This window comes from Podarcis gaigeae (genome assembly GCF_964106915.1).
Source record: "Podarcis gaigeae genome assembly, chromosome: 12".
In the NCBI taxonomy this organism is placed as follows: Eukaryota; Metazoa; Chordata; class Lepidosauria; order Squamata; family Lacertidae; genus Podarcis; species Podarcis gaigeae.
The window spans coordinates 49,374,880-49,396,405 of record NC_139688.1 but is presented as its reverse complement, the minus strand read 5'-3'; the positions used below and the strand labels follow the sequence as shown (position 1 = coordinate 49,396,405).

General features: G+C 43.0%; 1 protein-coding gene across 9 annotated transcripts in view; it reads left to right on the top strand.

The window, feature by feature from the left end:
* MYRIP (myosin VIIA and Rab interacting protein) overlaps window positions 1-21,526 on the top strand; it is a 148,678-nt gene that overhangs the window by 101,140 nt on the left and 26,012 nt on the right. For all 9 annotated transcript variants that reach the window (XR_014556815.1, XM_083705643.1, XM_083705639.1 and 6 more), the window contains exons 4-9: window positions 208-344; window positions 4,218-4,301; window positions 5,092-5,189; window positions 6,324-6,404; window positions 8,884-9,036; window positions 20,365-20,542. Coding sequence is in view for 8 of the 9 variants with exons in the window: in XM_083705643.1 (XP_083561769.1) it covers window positions 208-344; window positions 4,218-4,301; window positions 5,092-5,189; window positions 6,324-6,404; window positions 8,884-9,036; window positions 20,365-20,542 (731 nt within the window). In the remaining variant the exon portion in view is untranslated. The remainder of the gene's footprint in view (window positions 1-207; window positions 345-4,217; window positions 4,302-5,091; window positions 5,190-6,323; window positions 6,405-8,883; window positions 9,037-20,364; window positions 20,543-21,526) is intronic.

Below are 21,526 nucleotides of genomic sequence, written 5' to 3'. Positions count from 1 at the left end.
AAATGTGTTCAGTTTGCAGATTAGACAAATTAAAACAAACATCATGATAGAGAGCTAGGCTAAAACCAGGGGTGGTGATTAGAGTTTATATGTTTTACTTATTTTTACCCCAGCCCAGCCTTCCTAAAACTACTGAGAAATTGTTTTAAAAGAAACCCCAGCTTGGTTCTAAATTTTCTGAAATCTATCTATCTTCTTTTCTTTCAGACTTTTACGAGCTCAGTCGCTGGAATGGTATTACAATAATGTGAAAAGCCGCTTCAAGCGTTTTGGAAGTGCTAAAGTCCTGAAGAATTTATACAGAAAACATCGGCTGGAGACCGGAGCTTGTTCTGATATACTAGGTATAGAGGAAATGTCTTGTGGCACCTTAAAGGCTAACAGATTTATTGTAGCATAAATGTTCATGGGCACAAGTCCACTTTATCACATCTGTGCATACGTGGGCATGGAGGGCAGGAATGCAAAGCATAAATCTGTGAGAATTCTGTTTAAAGCTTATGAATATTTATTTTGCTTTTCTTAACAGCAATAACTGGTGGCATTATCCTCATTTTCTTATGCTAGTTGCTACCTGCACTGGGATTGTAAACTATTGTCTGCATTCAAGATTAAAGCAAATAGAATAAAAGTTATTGATTAGGTCTGATTTATAAATTTCAAACTGGTGTTTCCATTTGAAATTCCTCGGCTGGAGAATGACAACTTTTAGGTCAGCAATAAGGGTACTCCATGAGACTGAAATGTTCTTCCGCTGTTGCAGTTTCTGATGTCAGATTTGGGTCCGTTTACAGGCAACTCTTAATTTGCGCTTGTTTGATGCATGCACAACTGTGCGTGCTGTGTTTGGCACTGAAAGAGGGTGGGACGAGGCTTATGCCCATGATCACCCGGAATATAAACCCCACATAAATTGGGTGTGGGTGTGTTGCCTGTACTCATATGTGTAGAGACCAGCCTGCTCAGTCTATGCAGAAGAGCTTTGCTTGCAAGCGAGAGCATGTATCACATTGGAAGATGGGTGGAAACCTGGTATTGCAGCTGACTTTGGAACCTGTAATAGTGTTGCCTGAGTGTATACAGAGACAGAAAGATACATCTAGGTTTGTTGCAGGATCTAGCCCAGGAGCCGGCAATGTTTTTTGAGGCTGGGCCGGTCCACTCCCTGGCAGACCTCTCAGTGGGCTGGAGCATGTGCACCCGAGCACGCCTGTGCGTGCGTGCGCTCAAGCTATTTCCGGCGCTCTTCCGAGTCGGAAGAGCACCAGAAATAGCGTGTGCACATGTGCCCGGGCACTCCTCCGTCCCGGAAGTGTGCCGGAAATAGCGTATACGCTGGAAGTTGGTCCCTGCGGCGAGAAAAAAAAGGCACTGTGGGGAAAAAGAAGCACAGAATTCCCACGCCGATCCACAGAATGGCCATGGGCTGGTTCCTGGAAGTTATGGGCTGGAACCGGCCCATGGGCCTTAGGTTGCCAACCTCTGATCTAGCCTCTGTGTTTATGTCTCTCTTATGTGTCCTGTTGCTGGTCATCAGCTGTTTTAAATTAGTGGGCTATCTCTAGGCAAAGGTTGGTTTGCTATCCAAGGCCTGTGGGAGAAAAGTGTTATTATCCAGGAAAATTGAAAATGCATTGGAGTGATTTTAGCTGTGAGCAGTATGGGACATGATATAGTATCCTGTCACTTTGTCTTCTGGATCTGTCTTGTAGTAAGTTATTACTGGCTCTTGATCTGTAATGTCTCATGTATATCAAGGCATGAATCTGTGTCCTAACAAAGCTGGGAGAAATGCAGTTGTATCATAAGACTTGGCAATAAACAATGGGCTTTGTGGTGTGTTCTGGGTGGAAGCTAGAGTTGTGCAAATATGTGCCAGTGGTTTCTGGTCTAAGCAATGCTTATATATGTCCATTGTGTAGCTGCACAGTAGTGTCCAGAAGATGAATGTGCAGAATGAACTAGTTGGGGTGGAAACTTATAGAAGACTCCTTGCAATTCCTCAAGGATTTACTGCCCATGGGTGCTGATGATGAAGATGTCATCAGTGTGTTTCAGGGAGGGGAGAGGCATTTGAAAGCAGAGTTAAGAAAGAAGTGTGCATAATGTGAAGCCATGCAGGTGGTACCCATGGCTGTGCCATTGCCCCTAATTAGCACATACAGAAAAATTGCTATCAGTTCTTAAGGGTGCCTCTATTTTAGCTTTGTTCTAATCCAATTAAAATCCTTACATCTAATTTTTAACCAGCAATTATTATTATTTTTTGCTTTTTGCAAGTACCATTCTTTATATGTTAGGTCATCTTAGTGAACTTCTGCTGGAACATTTCCCTCCTTTTGTATTAATTCCCATCAGGGAATGTCTTTATGGAGATGGAAAACATTATGTTGGTTAAAAAAAACAAAAAAGCATGGAAAGATCTCTGAGCCGAAGGTGGCAGAAAGCTTGCAGTAAGAGGCTACTCATCATCTGTGCTTTCATACTATAGATCGCCAACATAATGCAGCCCAGAGGTACCCTTGCTTCCAAGCAACTCCAAGCAGCAGAGAACAGATAGAAATCAGTCTTCTATCCATCATATTTATTAGTACAATTACAGCAAAAACAAGGACCTCAGTCTATTGTTTGTCTTTACATGAGCTTCCTCTGTAACCTAGGGGAAACCAACAGGGAGCCCTACAGAGGTTGTTGCAGTACAACTCACATAACCCTTGATCGTCTGATCCCTGATCCAAAACTTATGGGTACCATGTTGGCTACCCCTGATGTAACCCAATTGGCTGCAGGGGGATCTTACAGGGTCCCAGAGCTTATAATCGCCAACATTCACACCTGAAGCCTTGGCTGTTGGAAATGAGAACGCTAGCATGTCTAGAGCTCCCTTTTGCTGCTTCCAAAGCACATTCCAGAATAAGCCTAAACTGTCATTGCTGAGGAAGTTCTGGCCTCTGACCGCACTGAACTGCCAAGTATCCTTTGTGTCTGGATAGAGCCCCTTCCAGGAAAGTGATGAACAGAAAAGGACTCAAAGAGAAATAAAACATGAAAGTTTGAAATGATTTGGGGTGGTGGATGAGTATTCCTCTTTGGTCAGAGTAATTCAGAAACATCTAAATTGTACCAGCCTTCCTGTGTCCCAGTCTCACCCACCCCTACCACCACCCCATCACCTCCCCAAAACTTCCTTTCAGTATCCTGCTCACAAATCACTCTGAAAAATCCATGTGGATTTCAATCTCTGTGCCACAGTACCTGCGCTGTATTCCTCCATGGAACTTGTATAGCAATAAACTACGGTTATTTCTCTCTCTTGAGTCTGCTGGCTGCCTAACCACTCCTGATTCAAGCCACTGCCTGCAACAACAGTTTAGGTAGGGAGCTGCAGTTTGGGAAGAAGGGCTTGCAGGGGAAGAGCTACCTTCTCATCCCAGGAACCAAGCCTGAGAGAGGAGGAGGAGGAAGGAAATGACAAATGAGCCAAGAGCTGCGCAAGGCTGCTTCTTAGCTGCTTAGCATACTCTCCTCCTCTCCCATCAGGCATGATGGAAACGTTGCTACTAATTCTATTATAATGTCCGTGGCAGAAAACTGGCTTATTAACCATGCTGATAAAACATCATTTTACCCCTCAGGGTTTGTGAGAGCTCATATCGGTTTCAGAGAAACAACTCCTCTCTTTTTCCATCACTGGCAACTTATGTTTGTCTCTTTCCACTGTGACTGTGAGAAGTCCTCTTGTTCCATTTGATACAGAAGCAGGATTAATTTTCCTTTTCTTATATGAAATGATGCCCTTTGGAATCTGTGATCTATTTCAAGTCCAAAATGTCACATTCAAAGCAAGTCCTCTGCACTGGCGTTCTGCGTGCAATCTCTGCTTATTGTTAACTTCATAGTTCTCTCTCTTACTCCAGCAGCCATTGTCTGAATCCAGGGATTAGCTAGGTGTGATAAATTTTTCTCCTCTGGGAAGAAATATTTTTGAAAAACGAAGCACAATAACTTCTTTTTTAAAAGGATTTATTTTTCAGCCACATGTCTTTTGTGTTAAGGATATTTCACTTCCCCCCTCCCCCATTTGCTTGTTTTTGTAATGGTGGTGCATTTAGAAATAACGGCCACATTCTAGAGGGAACTCTTTTCTTCTGAAGTTATATATGGCATTAGTGAATGGCAGTGACGGTGACGATGACAATGATGTTCTTTTTGAGTAGAAGCAGGAAGCTTCTGTGAGGGAACGATAGAAAATGAAGGAAGCATTTGTGGCAGTGACTCTACTTTCTACAGACAGACAGAAGGTAATTACGTTCAAAAGTGCATGTGTTTTACTATAACTAAATTGTTGCAAATTGAGTTACTGGATGAAATGACCTGGACCATAGATGGATTTCCTCCATATGATAATAGTGCTGAAAGATGAAAAAACTCCACACATCCTGTCTATTGTGCATTCATCCTGATATGCTTTCAGAGTATTTATACATCTTCACACCAATCATTTGTTCATCCCCCACTTTTCACCCCGCACCTTTCCTCGTCACTTTCCTAACTTTGTGTATCTTTAAGTATACTTCTTGCACTAGGGCAGGTGTGGGGAACCTCTGGCCCTCCAGCTGTTGCTGACCTGCAGCTCACATCAGTCCCAGCAAACATCACCAATGGCCAGGGATGATGGGAGTTTTAGCTCAACAACAGTGTCCTACTGGCATATTTGTGGTATTCTATCCTCATATCTGTCTGTCATGTCTGTAACAGGGGTTTTGCCATATCCAACAGCCCTGGAGCTGGAGTAGCTCAGACGTGGCATTGCTCTTGTTATATATCACATGTAAAGTATTTATTTGCCTTCCTTTGTAGTCAATTGGAGTTATTTGCCCTGCAAGTAAATTCTGCTTCCTACCTGAAACACAGTGCAGTCTTATCTGCACAGACTGATCATTTTTGGAAGGGAAATGGTGAATGGATGTATTTTCCCTAGAAAGAGAGGGGTTCTGGAAAACAAGCATTTCTTGCGACCACCCAGCTCTACTTCACTGCTCTCCTCCGTTCCATAAATGCTAAACATGCTTTAATGCATTCTTTGCTTAGGACACAGCATGATGGACACCCTTGCTGTGGCCTTGCGTGTTGCAGAAGAAGCAATAGAAGAAGCTATTTCTAAGGCAGAGATGTACGGAGACAGCTTGGTAAGAATACTGTAATTACATTCATTATTTTGATAATGATATTTCCATCTTCCCCCCCCCCCAAAAAGATAGCTCCTGCTTAATTAGCAGGAGCAGTGTAGTCAAAGAAGACTCTGATCTTCACCATCATAGGATATTTTATTGCATTATTTAAAAGCTCTGCAGTGTAGTTATATCCTCATTATTGCACCAAGAAGGGGACACAAGTAGCATTGTGGTCTAAACCACTGAGCCTCTGGGACTTGCCAATTCGAAGGTTGGTGGTTCGAATCCCTGCAATGGGGTGAGCTGTTGCTCTGTCCCAGTTTCTGCCAATGTAGCAGTTTGAAAGCACACCAGTGCAAGTAGATAAATAGGTACCGCTGTGGTGGGAAGGTAAATGGTGTTTCTGTGCACTCTGGCACCCGTCGTGGTCCTCTATGTGCCAGAAGCAGTTTAGTCATGCTGTTCACATGATCTGGAAAGCTGTCTGTGGACAAACGCCGGCTCCCTCGACCTGAAAAGCAAGATGAGCGACACACCCCATAGTCGCCTTTGACTGGATTTATCCGTCCAGGGGTCCTTTACCTTTACCTTTTATTGTACCAGGAATGATGATAATAACTTACTTTTAAGTCTGCCCCCAACCTGCCCCCCCAAGCAACAAATTACCATCTACTGACAACTCTCCCAGCCAACACACCTCTTCAAGTGCCACCATAGGCAGCTTGGCTTGGCATGCCTTAGGCTTGCCTAAGTTCAGGAGATGGCAAAGGTGCTGGAGACTTTCCGCTGGCAACATTTCCTATTGCTTGTTTGGAGGGTTTGTGACTGGTTTGCCAAGTGATAGCATCATCTTCGATCAAACCAAAGGCTGATCTAGTCCGTTGTCATCTTTCCTGCGACACCTAGCCAGAAACATTTGGGAAGACCAGAGTATGAAAGCGGTCGGTCCACTCCCTGTAACCTTTCCAGAGGCTATTAAAATTAGTCCTCCTAAGTTCTAGCCACACAGAAATTAAAGAAAGGAGCAAAATAGAAGGGCCATGGTGTTTCTGAGCTTTGTCAACAGCTGTCAGTTTTTTCTTCATTGGCATTCTGTGCATTTTTAGAGTTGCTTTATGCAGTCCTTACCCGTGCATGCCTTTTGTGCAGGACAAACAGAACGAAGCTTGTTACTTACGGGACCATAAGGAGGAGCTGATAGAAGAGCTTGCTACCACCATTGTCCAGAAGGTATGACTCAAGACTTTGCTACTAGGTGATTTGACTACTAGGAATGATAACGTATAGAAACTTTTGAACAGTTATCGGTATGTTTGTGGAATTTTCTAGCCCTCGTGCCAGCATTTTATTTTTTTTAATGTAATCCTAGGCATGGAAGGTGGAAGTTTTCATCAGGGCAACAATGCATGGGGAAGTAAGTTTGACACTTGCCTCTTTAGCCATGATCCCAACAAAAAAGCACCCCACCTGTCTAAAGTTAGCTTAGGGGGGCTCCCATTGGCCCTAACTCTAGCTTTGTGGCAACTTTCATTAGGATCACAGCTTCAGAAAGAATGGTTAAGCTACACTTCCCACACGCTGGTGTCCCAGTGAAAATTGCCCCCACCCAACAGGTTGGATTACATTTCTAAAAACCCCTAACATGGCTCCTAGCCATGCAATTAATGTAACTCATAATTTGATCCACAGTGGCAGAATACTTGGGACAAGTCTGCCTGAACACAGGCTGGAACCTACTTGAAGACCTACTCTGTGGCAGTGCAGGCAGCAAAAACAAAAAACCCAACATTTTTCTCTGCCTCCATTGCATCAGCAAGCACCCATCCAGCAGAGCTGTTTTGAGTGGTCAGGGGTCTTTTATACTCTGGATGAGAAATGTGACTACTCGACAGCCCACTTTGAACAATTTGCTCAGCACTTTGCTGACAAAATCGCTCGGATCCATTCCGACTTGGATGTGATACTTGAGGCTGGTCAAGTGGATGTAACTTTGGCCCCTGCTTGTCCCATGATAATGGATGGGTCTTTTTCCCCAATTTGCACAGCCCAAGGATGTGGACCAGATCCCTGGAAATATGAGAGCTAGCAAAGGCATGCTAGATCTTTGTCCTTCCTGGCTCATTAAAAAGGCCAGTGGGGGACTGGCTGAGTGGGTTAAGGGGTGGTCCATGCCTCCTTACAGCAAGGTAAGGTTCCAGCAAGCCATATGGTGGTTCTAGGGGTTGCTTTCCCTGTTGTAAGCCCGACTACTTAAAGCTGCAGTAGTCAGAATAAATAGAATTCTGATGCAACTCCATAGCTCTCTCTCCTCTAATGGAAATCCCCTTTACATAGTAAACTACAGTGTAAAGAACAGCTTTTGCTCAGAACTTTACATGACTCAGAAGGAGGGGGTATGTTGTATTATTTGTTGGGCAAACAAGGGTTTTCCCCACCTCACCCCATTATTCTGCCCAGTGGTATGGTGGTGGTGCTTATGGGTTGTTGTTGTTGTTGTTGTTTTTGCACGAGTTGGTGTATCTATTTGATTACTTTCACCCCCGTGTTCTGACAGTAAAAAAACTATTTCCCTCTCTTGCCGTTTACACTGGGGACAACCAGTTTATTTTCGTACTGTAGGATCCCTCTGTTCGCTAGAACGTATTATTAGTTCAGAGTGTATTTTTCTGTGTTTCCCTAACCTCTTCATGGGCTGTTTGGTTCTATATATGAAATCCGTGCTGCATTGCAGTAAGGGCTTATAGCTGTGTAGATCAACATGCACTTGGATTTAGTAAGGCAGTATAAATGAAACCCAGTGAGAAATGTATCACTCAGCAGAGGGATATGCCTCTTCGTTGCATGTGAAAACAAGTCTTCTCTTAACATGAGAAAGCATGGGGGAAATACCAGTTTCTTAAACTGCTTCTTCGTTCTCTTTCCCCAGGTAGCACCATGATCTCTATTAAATTGAAGTGCTTACGTCTGCTAAGTTAGGGCCAGAGAAAAGCACTGAACATGCTGTGCTAATAGCCCTCCCTTATTTAGATCATTCACATAACTTAAGTACCTTTAATACTTCTTTAAAATGCCTCTACTAGATCTGTTTTAGTGGCTAAGGACTTGTCCACACTTCTGCTTGTCCTTCTTTCTCCCAGGGAAATCCCTCTCTTTCCTGCTGAATTGGAGCAAACGTTAATTGGGTTTCCCATGGATTGATGTTTTCTCCAATTCAGCAGTAAAGAGCAGGTTTTCCTGGGGAAAGCGGTTGGGCAAACGGAACCCAGACTTTCTAGGAATGGGACAAGTGTGGACAAGCCCTAAGACTGCATAAACATTGCACATAATGAGCACCTAATGTCTTAGCCCACTTCCTAAGTTTTGCTAATTCTCTATATGCACCGTGAGGTTAATTTCTAGAAGGATAAGATTTTTCAATGCAAATGGAAGTACTCGTGTGTGTGTGTGTGTGTGTGTGTGTGTGTGTGTGTGTCTGTGTGTACACACACCTTGTTATAATTCACTCTTGGGCTTTTTATAAGTACAGTGAATTCAGATAACAGAACTGCACACAACCTGCCCAAACATCAACCTTTCGGGAGCTAGAGGAAAAGAAGAAGCCATGTTAAGGCTTCTGTCTCAAATCTTGATGACTCAGTCAGTTTGGTATGGCTCCCGTGGCAATACTCTGCACTGAACCCTTCCTTGTTTCCTTTTCGACGTGCTGCAGATCATAAGGAAGCAGAAAACCAAACGTGAGCAGGTGGAAGATGGTTTTGAATGGCCGCAGTCCAGGAGCAGCAGCGGCCTCACATCTGCTACTGTCTCAGATCAGAGCATGCTGACTTTCCCGGGGAGTCGCAGGGGATCGTACACATTATGGGTGAGCTACCAGATCTGACCCATCACACTTTCTTCAGCTGCTTGAAAACTGGTACATAGGAAAAAGGAAGGTACATGGATGCTGGGATGTCAAGTAATATAACTATAGGAAGCTGGCATCCAAACTTAAGAGCTGTTTCGTACAAAGGGTAGTGAACTGGGTCCTGATTTTGCTCATAAACCAGGAGTCAAACCACTGGAAACAACAGAATTGGACAGGAGTACTTAATGGCAAGGAAAGTCGGGCAGCATTGGAAGCCTTTGTGTTCGTAGCTGATGATACAGATTTTTACTGGCATCAAGCCTCAATTTGGCTTTGAGAACAGTGAGGCTTAGTGTAAAGCACTTCCACTTTGCGAGCTGATGTGTTGTTGCAGTCCCTTTTTTCAGAACTTAAGGTGTCAGTTCAACATTCAATTTAAAATGCTGGCTTTTAAAATTGCTTCTTTGCTGTCTTTCCCCAGGTAAATTTAACAGCCACTTATATATCATGTTATATTTAAGACTGTTCCCACATCCCCTGGGTTCTTTTCTCAGCATAAAGCCTTTATAGCCTGCTAGACTGTTGCAGAAAATCTGACAAACAGCAGTAAAGTGTGATGTGATGCAGGACTGGCAAGGGAAAAGCAAAATAAAAGGAAGTCTTTTGTGGTGTATTTTACGTTGACAAAAAATAATAATAATGACTGAATACTTTCACGGTTCCTCATGTTTATTTATAAATGGCAAAATGTATAACCCATGTTTCCTTCTCCAAACTGAGATTGCAGGTGACTCTTTCTTCAGCAGAGCACAAGTTTGTCTTATAAACTGGTTATACCACAGCAATGCCACAGAACATGGCGCGATATGTGGACATTTCAGTTACGTTATTATCACTAACAGATAATTGTATAGACTCCGTTGAACATAGCAGGACCAAATTACAGCTGTTCTGATAACTTCTGCCTCTTTCAGCCATTCATGGCAGGGAGGGGTGAAAAGGAATCTCTCCGCAGAACGGAGAGACTGGTGGAAGAATTTTGGTAAAATGTTCATAGGGTGGATCAGAGGGCACTGAAGGCTTATCTTAAGTATAAATGTTAGGGGTGTGGACGTTCTTTCTTTTCACTTTTTATAAAACTAGCATAGTGTAATGGTTCTAGGGGTTGCTCGTGCGTAAATTGGTGCCACGCTTGGCTGAGTTACCTGGGTGAACCCTTTTTGTCCGGACAGCCACTCACCCGTGACTGTCTCAATCGCTGGCAGAATCCGTCAGTGGGTGTTTCTTGAACTTCTTCTAGCAAAGAAGCTCTTTGACGCCTAGTCTCCGCCTACTCTCCCTGCGCGGAAGCCTTCTGCGCAGGGAGGGTGTGGGCAGCGGAGGACCCGTGCTCTCCCCGCTGGTCTCCGGCGAGGAGTCATGGAGCCACCTCGCCGATTCCCCCATCTGCCCCCCTTCTCCACTAGTGCTACGCTGATTTCCTTTCCCAGAAGATGGGCTGCTTCTCTCCCTCCCGGTACACTCTCCAGAATCCCTCTGGAGCCCTCCCTCTCCCTCTGGCTCCGATGGCAGTTCCCTGACACATAGGAACATGAAAAGTGCTCTGCTGGCCCAAAGTCAATCTAGTCCAGTATCTTGTTCTCACAGTGTCTAAGCAAGTGCTCGCGGGAAGTCCATAAACAGCATAAGGGTATGACAAAAGTCTCCCCACTTGTGATTTCAAGCAAAAGATCCTAAGCATATGCTTTTTCTCATGTAAATGGGACTTACTTCCACATAGTTCTACAGAACTTTGTTCCGTGCATGTGGATTTGCACATTCAATGGAGACCGTTTATTCCTTCTGTCTAGAACCCTCTTGTTAAGTAGCCCATGGTATAAATGTTATGTGGGATAGCTCAGTTGGTTGGACATCTGGAGCTCAGGATTGAGGGTTTGAGCCCCACGTTGGGCAAAACAATCCCTGCATTGCAAGTCGTTGGACTAGATGACCGCCATAGTCCCTGCCAGCTGTACAGTTCCATAAGGAGAGAAATAAAAAGAGCAAGTGTAATATAGTGGTAAAATGGCAGACCTAGGACCTGAGAAATCAGGGTTTAAATCCCCACTCAGTCATGAAGTTCACTGGGTGACCTTGGGCTTGTCAGTGCCTCTCAGCATAACCTACCTTACAGCGCTGTTGTAGAGATTGAATTAAGAGTGAGTGAATGATGTATACCACCTTGAGCCCCCCCCTCCCTTTTTTGCTCCACTGCTTTCCTCAGGAAAACTCGCTCTGAATCGGAACAAATGGCAGTTTGGATTTCCTGTGGATTGCTGTTTGCAATTCAGCAGTATAGAACAGGTTTTCACAGGGAAAGTGTCTTGTGGGGTGGGGGAAAGTATGCATCTGTGTCTAGGAATGCGGCACAAAAGGAAGTCTGGATGAGCCCTTAAACCAGGGTTTCCCAAACTTGGGTCTCCAGTTGTTTTGGACTACAACTCCCATCATCCCTGACCACTGATCCTGCTAGCTAGGGATGATGGGAGTTGTAGTCCAAAAATAGCTGGAGACCCAAGTTTGAGAAACACTGCCTTAGACGCAACAGCTAATGGAAAGCCAGAAGGTTGTGAAATGGCAGGAACATGGCAGAGAAAAATCAATGATCTGCAGGGAAAGCCTTGATCTTCATAGGCCAAAAGAAGAAACAAGGCATGTTGTCAGTTTCTCCTACTCAAGCTTCAGTGTGTATTTATTTATTTCCGTGAAACAGCATGTTATCTCTACTCATTGTCAGAGATCTTAAAACTTTTAAGGCTTAATAAAAAATCTGTGATAACTGGAGCCTGCTGTACTGAAGTATTTAGCAAGGTATTTTTAGTTTGGTGCATTTGTGCGGTTGTTCACATAAAAGCATTTTTTATTTTTTAAAAAGGAAGCCTATAGGCTTTTTCTGTCAAAGAAGCAGGGAATATGCTCTGATTAGCTGTGATGGGTGCTGTTCTTAGTGCCACACATCAGGAAGGAGCAAGACTGGAAAGTGAAGGACTTTTAAAAGCACAGCTGAGGACAGCAAGTGAGGAAACAAAAGCAAACCTAGTATTGTTAACAAGGGAATTGCTGATTTGAAGGATGTGCCGAGCTGGTGTGTGATATCTACCATATTTTTTGCTCTATAAGACTCACTTTTTCCCTCCTAAGAAGTAAGGGGAAATGTGTGTGCGTCTTATGGAGCGAATGCGGGCTGCGCAGCTATCCCAGAAGCCAGAACAGCAAGAGAGATTGCTGCTTTCACTGCACAGCGATCCCTCTTGCTGTTCTGGCTTCTGAGATTCAGAATATTTTTTTTCTTGTTTTCCTGCTCCAAAAACTAGGTGCATCTTGTGGTCTGGTGCGTCTTGTAGAGCGAAAAATACGGTAGTTTCACTGGAGCAATAGGTCAAGTTTTGGCCTGCTTATAAAGGTGGTACTCCAGTGAACACCTGGTGACAACTTCTTTCTGTCAATATGGTATACTTTTATGACTGAGATCAAGTGATCTTAACATCTGTCTTGCCAACCGTGGAGCATCCAATTCTTCTGGATTCACCAGTTCAGTCATTATTCCAAATTTTAATTGCCCCATTTACCACTGCAAAATAATTTCCATAACACAATTCCTTGGTGTTTTGCAAAGCATAACTAATCATCATTAAGAAGCACTTAGCAGTCTTCTGTTGAGAGAGGTTATGTACATAGGTATAAAATGTTGCACACTATTCGCACTGAGAAGTCCTCTTCAAAACGCTCTGCCAATTAAAGCGTCAAATGTGCTGTTCAGAAATGGAAAACTCCCCAATAAGCCTGCATTTAATTCTGCCCTTGCATCACAATCCACAAATGAGTTCAGCCGAACTACTTGGTTGTAAGCTGATTAATGTCAACAGAGAAGTAGGCTTAAACATCAGCTTAGTTTAATTGCAGGGTGCTCAGATACATTATAGTACATGGGTTTAATGGGGGGCAGGATTTAAAATTAAGCAAATAAGCATTTTCAGATTTGAGTTGTAATACCATATGCATGAGATAATATTATGCAGAAGAACACCTGTCCACCTGCATTTAAAAGCAGAGACCAGACCTGAAGCAGACCCTTGTCCATAAACAATGTATTTGTTCCACACATTTATTTTCAATTGGGAACATACCATTAGAATTTTTTCATGAATAATTATTAGCTTACAAATAAGTACATGCTGAGTTCATTACCAGAACTTTATTAGCATTTGATGTTCAAGCTATATTCATTAGCTGTGACTTCACACATAGGCTCCAGTACTTCTAACCCTGACATCGCACACTTACTTAGCATGAAAAATTCTGTTGAGTAATAGGTTCATTTACATTAATGGCTATTTTAGTGCCATTGAGTATGGAACAGAAACAAATATTCACAGCAAAGCCTGAATTCGCAATGTGCATGCTGTGCATTCAGATGTGAATATTTGTAAATATAAAGTAATATTTCAGTTATATATGCACATTTTAAAAGCATGATTAGTTTCAGCCTTGCTTGGTTTCCATGGAATTAGAATTTTAACCGATGAGATTAAAAGTGGATAAAATGCGGCAAATATGTTGCTATTAAAATGTATGAAAATAAAATGTTTGTGCCACGTTGAGCTCCTTGGAGGAAACCTGCGATATAAATGCAATATTTTAGTACAGCATTCCAGGCTATTAATTTTTTAACTGATCTATTTACACTAATGCTAAACATTGCTGCCACAGAGTTTATAGATATAGAAAAAGTTTTTTTAAAAAAAGAGTATTCTCTAGAAAGGAGTGCTAAACTGCTGCCTGGGAAATTGTTCTTCAGATCTCTTCTCTTCAATGGAGTCTTCTTCTATAACATTTTCTGTGTCAGAATAGAATGTATTTTGAAATACTTGAAATCAATATCATTTGGGCTGCAAAGACATAGATCATGAAGAAATGGAATGTATCGTCCGCCTCATCCATGCAGTGTGCATTTCATCATTGCCCCAACTCATGCTTTTATTAACAGGGAGATTAATGTGTCTGGGGGCGGTGCTAGTTTCTGCTAAACCACTGAGCCTCTTGGGCTTGCCAATCAGAAGGTTGGCAGTTTGAATACCCACAATGGAGTGAGCTCCCGTTGCTCTGTCCCAGCTCCTGCCAACCTAGCAGTTCGAAAGCACACCAGTGCATGTAGATAAATAGGTACCACTGCGGTGGGAAGGTAGCTGGTGTTTCTGTGCACTCTGGCACTCATCATGATCCTCCCTGTGGCAGTAGCGGTTTAGTCATACTGCTCACATGACCCAGAAAGCTGTCTGTGGACATATGCTGGTTCCCTCGGCCTGAAAGCGCTGCATAGTCACCTCTGACTGGACTTAACCGTCCAGGGGTCCTTTACCTTTACCTTTTTACCTAGTCTCTCCTGCTTTCCTCATAGAAAAAGTGATGCTTACATGGGGCTGGATCCAGACTAAGTTGAGTTTAAGTCTCATCACAATCAAATATTTGAAGTCCAATGTATTTCATTGGAAGCTAAGTTGAACTATCAGTCTGTGCCAAAGTGTTTACTCAAAGCTAGGAGGGTTCTACGTTCTTGCATTTAAGAGGAATTGCTCATGTTTAACAGTAAAACAGGAAACATATTGCTAAATTTTACCAAAAGAAAAGTACTGATAATAATACATTAGATGTGCAAAACGAATATCGCTCTAATAGCATCATGTTATGCATGTGCCACTTTGTAATCATATGCATTTGGAGTATCTTGTACCTGTTTAATGAGCTAAAAATATATTGCCTGATTGCCTTGTTGGAAGTCAGATTGAAGTACTGAGATGAGAAACATTTATTGCAGAACAAAAAAATCCCTTCCAGTAGCACCTTAAAGACCAACTAAGTCAGTTCTTGGTATGAGCTTTCGTGTGCATGCACACTTCTTCAGATACCATTCTTCGTATCTGAAGAAGTGTGCATGCACATGAAAGCTCATACCAAGAACTGACTTAGTTGGTCTTTAAGGTGCTACTGGAAGGAATTTTTTTGTTTTGACTATGGCAGACCAACACGGCTACCTATCTGTAACTGGATTTATTGCAGAGGTAGCTAAAGTGATATCCTCAATATTTACTATCATTATTATTAAAGATGTTGTTAGACTGCAGCTGCCATCAGCCCCTGCCAGCTTTTAGGTACAATGATTCATATTAAAATATGTTACAAGTGCCTGGAAGTCTCCTTCAACATTCATTTTCAGTACCCATAATTTTTGCAGTCATTTGGACCTAGGGTAGTCCTTCTCTGTCTGAAGCCCTGAGTTCTCCTTAGGGGGCAGTGGCGCTATTGATGATTCTCTAATGGAGCTGTGTCATGGTCCAGGACAAAGTTCTAGCCACTTCTCAGTCACTAGACTCTTAGTCTCAGGGTCGTGGGGTTGAGCCCCATGTTGGGCAAAAGAAGAGACTGGGCTGAATGACCCTCAGGCTCCCTTCCAAGGCTATGATTCTATGTACTAGTGTACTGATGAATTTTCAGGAGGACTGAATGCAAGATTGTAGAAATGAGAATGAGAGCGAAACCAGAATAGATATTCCATTCCTAAAAGGTAAAGGGAACCCTGACCATTAGGTCCAGAAGGCGGATGACTCTGGGGTTGCGGTGCTCATCTCGCTTTACTGGCCGAGGGAGCCGGCGTTTGTCCGCAGACAGCTTCTGGGTCATGTGGCCAGCATGACTAAGCTGCTTCTGGCGAACCAGAGCAGTGCATGGAAACGCTGTTTACCTTCCCGCCAGAGCGGTACCTATTTATCTACTTGCACTTTGACGTGTTTTCAAACTGCTAGGTTGGCAGGAGCAGGGACTGAGCAACGGGAGCTTACTCTGTCGCAGGGATTCGAACCGCTGGCCTTCCGATCGGCAAGCCCTAGGCTCTGTGGTTTAGACCACAGCACCACCCGCGTCCCATTCCATTCCTAGCAGTAGTCAAATGCACAAATGGTTGCCTAATAATGTTTGTCTACTTGTTTCACCTTATTTTCGTCTAGCAATACTCAAAATATTTTTACTTTCTTTTTCTTTTTTGTCTTGGGCAGGTCCACTGTGACACGGCTGGCATAGATTATAAATAGCTTGCATGGCTGGGTGGGGAGGAAAGTAATTTATTTGCTTCTGCTGCCACCTGCTGAGGTAGCTTTTCACTGCAATGAACACTGAAATAAATGAATTGAGAGGAAATTGTTTGCAGAGTAGTTTGTGGGTAGATAATACCGTACTTTAGTTTCCTTACAAATTTAGAAAATATTTCCTGCAGATATATAAGTAATCTACTTCCTGACTTTTAAAAAATATCTTAAACTGTAATTCTCCCAAGAATAGCAGTACTGCAGATATAGCAGTAGTTCTTTGTCTGAAACAGACAAACATACTGCATCTTACAGTTTGTTATATAAACTATAAAGAGGCTGTGGTTTAGACTGATCTTCAGATAATCTGTTTTTGCTAGATCTTTATTGCACTATGTAGACTTTTATTTGCTTGAAACAATTTTCAAACAACGGGCAAGTAGAATAGGCAAGGAATGTGCCCCTCCCCTCTAGCATCACCCCCCTAAAGTCTGTTCCGAAAGGTTGAGGAATAACATGGCAGATCGTGCAGGAAGCTTTTTGGGAGGGGTTGAATTGGCAAAAAGAGCCTCCCTCCCCATTCTACCTATGGGAGTCTGCTAGATCGTAGAGTCTTCGGCCAGCAGAGGGACACCATTGGATAAAATCCATGATACATACTCAAAACTGGTCAAAAATGTTTTTGAAGTGAAGCAGGCACACTGGGACCTCAAAATAAATGCTTAATTGTTTTCCCCTGCTGCCAGCTGATGGAGGCCTAATTTTAGCATTAGCTTTTCAGCGCCAGCCATCCTAATACCTTATGTTTTCAAGCTTAACATTGCCTGTGGGTTATGTATTCTGTGAGGGCACAGAAAATCCCATGCGGGTTTAGCTGGCTCAAGTTGCAACCTTCTCTGGAGGGCTGCAGAATGAGGTGCAGTGGAGATAATGTTAACTGGCATTTCCCAAATGCAGCATTTAATTGCGCAAGAGCAGCTTCAATTGGCCCGCGCTTTACATTAGGTCACCTGGAGGCAATTTGCTCATGATTGTGTGGCCTCTGGCTATCCAGTGTGTCAGAACTAATAGAAATGTATCTCGGTTACCCTCCAACAATCATTAACCTTCGTTTCTTTCAAGTTCACCTACTGTCACTATTCACCAACTGCATTTCTGCAGATGTCTTGTAGCTGCCCCAAGCAATCAGGTATCTCTGCAGGGGCCATAGCCACTGGGGTGTGTGTGTGTGGTGTCATTGGAGAATCAGTCTCTCCCAATATTACCCTATGCTTCTTTCCAAAGTGTTCAATTTTAATTAAACAGTGTCTCTGTTCTTTTGGGATGCGGGTGGCGCTGCGGGTTAAACCACAGAGCCTAGGACTTGCTGATCAGAAGGTTGGCAGTTCGAATCCCCGTGATGGAGTGAGCTCCTGTTGCTCGGTCCCCACTCCTGCCAACCTAGCAGTTCGAAAGCAAGTCAAAGTGCAAGTAGATAAATAGGTACCACTCTGATGGGAAGGTAAACAGCATTTCCGTGCGCTGCTCTGGTTCGCCAGAAGCAGCTTAGTCATGCTGGCCACATGACCCGGAAGCTGTACACCAGCTCCCTCGGCCAGTAAAGCGAGATGAGTGCCACAACCCCAGAGTCGGTCACGACTGGACCTAATGGTCAGGGGTCCCTTTACCTTTTACCTGTTCTTTTACAGAGGCAGAGGCATTGTTAACAGGAAATGTTATTCAGTAGCTCAGCAAGAACTAACTTCAATGTCAAATGTAACTTTATGCTATCAAAATTGATTAACTTTATTACAGTGCTTCATTGGGTTTAGACATTATATTTATTACTGGTTGTTTTGTTGTTGTTGTTGACTTGACCAAAGCCCACCATTGCCACTACTATCAAAATGTAGTTTTATCACTTTCCCCGCCATTTTTCCACAAACTTATCCTGTGATCCTGTGCGTGGTTAAAGGTAAAGGTAAAGGTACCCCTGCCCATACGGGCCAGTCGTGACCGACTCTAGGGTTGCGCGCTCATATCGCTCAAGAGGCCAGGAGCCGGCGCCGTTCGAAGACACTTCCGGGTCACGTGGCCAGCGTGACGATCTGCAACTGCCGAGCCAGCACCAGTGCCGCACACGGAAACACCGTTTACCTTCCCGCTATAAAGCGGTACCTATTTATCTACTTGCACTTAGGGGTGCTTTCGAACTGCTAGGTGGGCAGCAGCTAGGACCGAACAACGGGAGCTCACCCCGCCGCAAGGATTCGAACCGCCGACCTTATGATCAGCATGTCCTAGGCACTGAGGTTTTACCCACAGCGCCACCCGCGTCCCGGGTCCCTGTGCATGGTTACTCAGAAGTAATTGTCACTAAGTTCAATGAAACTTACTCCCAGCTGTGCACATATAAAATTTCAGGTATACTTAAGGGATAAGTTTGACCTACCACAAAATGTTGCAGTGGAGGGGTGTTCCCTGTTCAGAGTTCTAGCCACTCCAGTCCATTAACTCCTCTCCCCCCCCCCCCAGTCGTCTGATACAGTAAGCCTGCAACATACACAGGGGTTAAGTTTCAGGGAATCATGCTTAAAGCCAAAATTGTGTATGGTCAAAACCCATTTGGTTCAATGGCTGGTGGGATTGGCAACAACATTCCCCCACCGCCCGAGATAAAATTTGAAAATATGCGTAGGTTCCTCAATGAGCAAACCACCCATTGAATGAGAGCTTCAGATAGTCTTCTGGGCAGAATGAAAGTAATTAGCAGTTAACTGCCTCACACTAAATGATTGTCTGAATAACACTTCGAAATAACCGAACCCCCTGCGCTGACAGCAAAAGAGCACTCTCAGAAGCCAAATGTTGTAGCTAAATGCCTACCTTTTAAGAGGTCTGAATATCTCAAGCTGTAATGCCTCTCTAGCAAATTCAGCCCTTTCCCCTCCTTCTATTTTCCTCCTACAGTATATTGAACATGATTGATTGCTTTCCTTTATGTCTACTGCTTTCTCACTTACTAGTGCTTGCACCAGTGATTCTGACTTTTAACAATTTCAATTACCCTGTGGGTTATCAGAATAAAACACAATCTGATTATCTAGCCTAAACCCCCAAGCAAAACTGACATCAGCAGTGAGAAATAGCCTTACAAGGGCTTTTTGAGGATGCAATCAGACCATCTCGTCTAAATCTCTCCAGGAACATGGAGTAAATGGAATTGTGGAGAGATTGTGGTGGGGTGGAGGTGGGGAGCGATGTGGGTTGATTTGGCAGGAAAATAATATTCAGCTGCTTCTGACAATTTCTTTGCATTCAAATGCTGACATAATCATTTTGAGCATGGCAAATATAATTGCTTTCCTTTCAGTTTTGTATGGCTCCCTTCTTTCTTTAAGAACTTTTACCTACCACAGGAGGGGAGAGTGCTCTTGTGCTCAAATCCAGACCCTCCAATTGTCCCTAGGGACAGTTTCAGATTTACAGAACCCATCCTGGTTTCTGATTTGATCCCAGAATGTCCCACTTTTCCTTAGGACGTCCCTATTTTCATCGGGAAAATGTTGGAAGGTATGGAGTTATGTGACCCTCTCCCCCAAGCCATGGAGATAAGTAACTCTACAACTTTTCGAAGACATCTGAAGGCAGCCCCATATACAGATTTTTTTTTAATACTTAATGTTTTATTATGTTTTAATATGTGTTGGAAGATTTCCAGAGTGGCTGGGGCAACCCAGTCAGATGGAAGGGTTGTAAATAATAATATAGTTGTTGTTATGGAATAGGAAGTCTCAATTTTATTCACCTTATGGGGATGAAAGGGAAGATAGGAAAAGGTTTGTGTATGTTGATTATGATCAGAATGAACAACTACTTCATTAGAAACTACTGAAATAGAAAGCAGCAACACAGAGGCCATATCAAGGGGAGGGATGTCTTCTATGTGTTTGGGAAAGCATAAAGCAGTACAGTCCTGAAATAAGTTTAGTTGGTTTGTTTTCTGTTAATTACTATTCCATATATAATGACATGACCTTAGTAATTAACTCGCATGCATTTCTGAAAAGGAATTAGCAATGGAAAGATTAAAGAGTTTACCTCTTGATACGGAAGTAACAAAATTCTGTTCTCTTTCCCTTCAGTGATTTGGACTTATCTCAGTGCTGCTCTTGCAAGTAACCAACATTTAACATCTCCATAGCTGCCTTCTGCTAAATATATCGTTCTCCATATTTCCCCCTAACAGCGGTCTCAGTCTGCATTCTCTCTGACCAACGAAGACGCATCACGCAGAGACAGGGACCGCGCATCTTCTGTGCCCGAATCTCTCTGGAGACAACCCAAAGGCCCGAGCGGAAAGCAGAAAGAGGACAGGCTTTCTGCATTGCCCAGCTGGAAGAGTGCGGACCAACTAAACGAACCAAGTAAAGGACTGTGATGCCTGCATAACATTTCTGTGTTCTGTGTGGAAGTAGCTACCGTACTTCTCCCTAAGGTTTTAGGCTGAAACCAAAAAGAATAACTTCTTAAAGGGGTACAATAAAGGAACAGTAACCCACAAATTGACTGAATAGGCTGTTGCTCTTGAAACTTCTGCTCATAATAACCACCTATCTTTGATTAGGAAGAAAAAATATAGTAATTTGGCTAAAGATTCTGACTCACTGGCCTATTTCACATGACACAAGAAACCAAACTTTGGCATAGCAAAGACTGTGCAAACATGCAACCACGTGCCAAGGCAAAACCTTAGCTTGGTGTAACAGTAAAAAGAGCTGTAAAAGATGTAAAAGAGTAAAAAGATGGCCGTGAGCTTTGCTCTGGGAACCTGCACATTTACACAGCCTTACCAAGGCATAGCTTGGCCTACCATGTTATATGAACCAATTTTGGACAATCAGAACCTGTAGCCTACATAAGAAGAGGTATCTGATCTCTTGCCATAGACGCAAACATATGATTCTAATGTCAAATGGAAAGGAGACTTCCTCAAAACATATAATTATGTTAAATTGTTATAAAAGCTATATCTTACATGGGTTAAAGCTAAACTGCTTAGCAGTGCTCATTATTAGTCCCTGACATCTGGATTGTGGGTGGGTGTGCAATCACAACAATTATTTATTTATTTATTATTTGAAAAACAAAAACGAAACCCTAAAATCCATCAAGATTAAGAAAATAAAAATAAAAAATATGGTGGTGAATAGCATAACAAAAATAAAAATCAACAGTAAAATTACATTTCTAAGTACAAAATGTATCACAAATCAGTGGATCAGCTTTATACATAAACATAGATGGATCAGCCCTCAGCAAAAGACTGAGTGAAGAGATCAGTTTTAAAGGCTAATATTATAGGCGCCTGCCTTATGTTTTACACACTTTGCTCCTTATCCAGCTAAGGA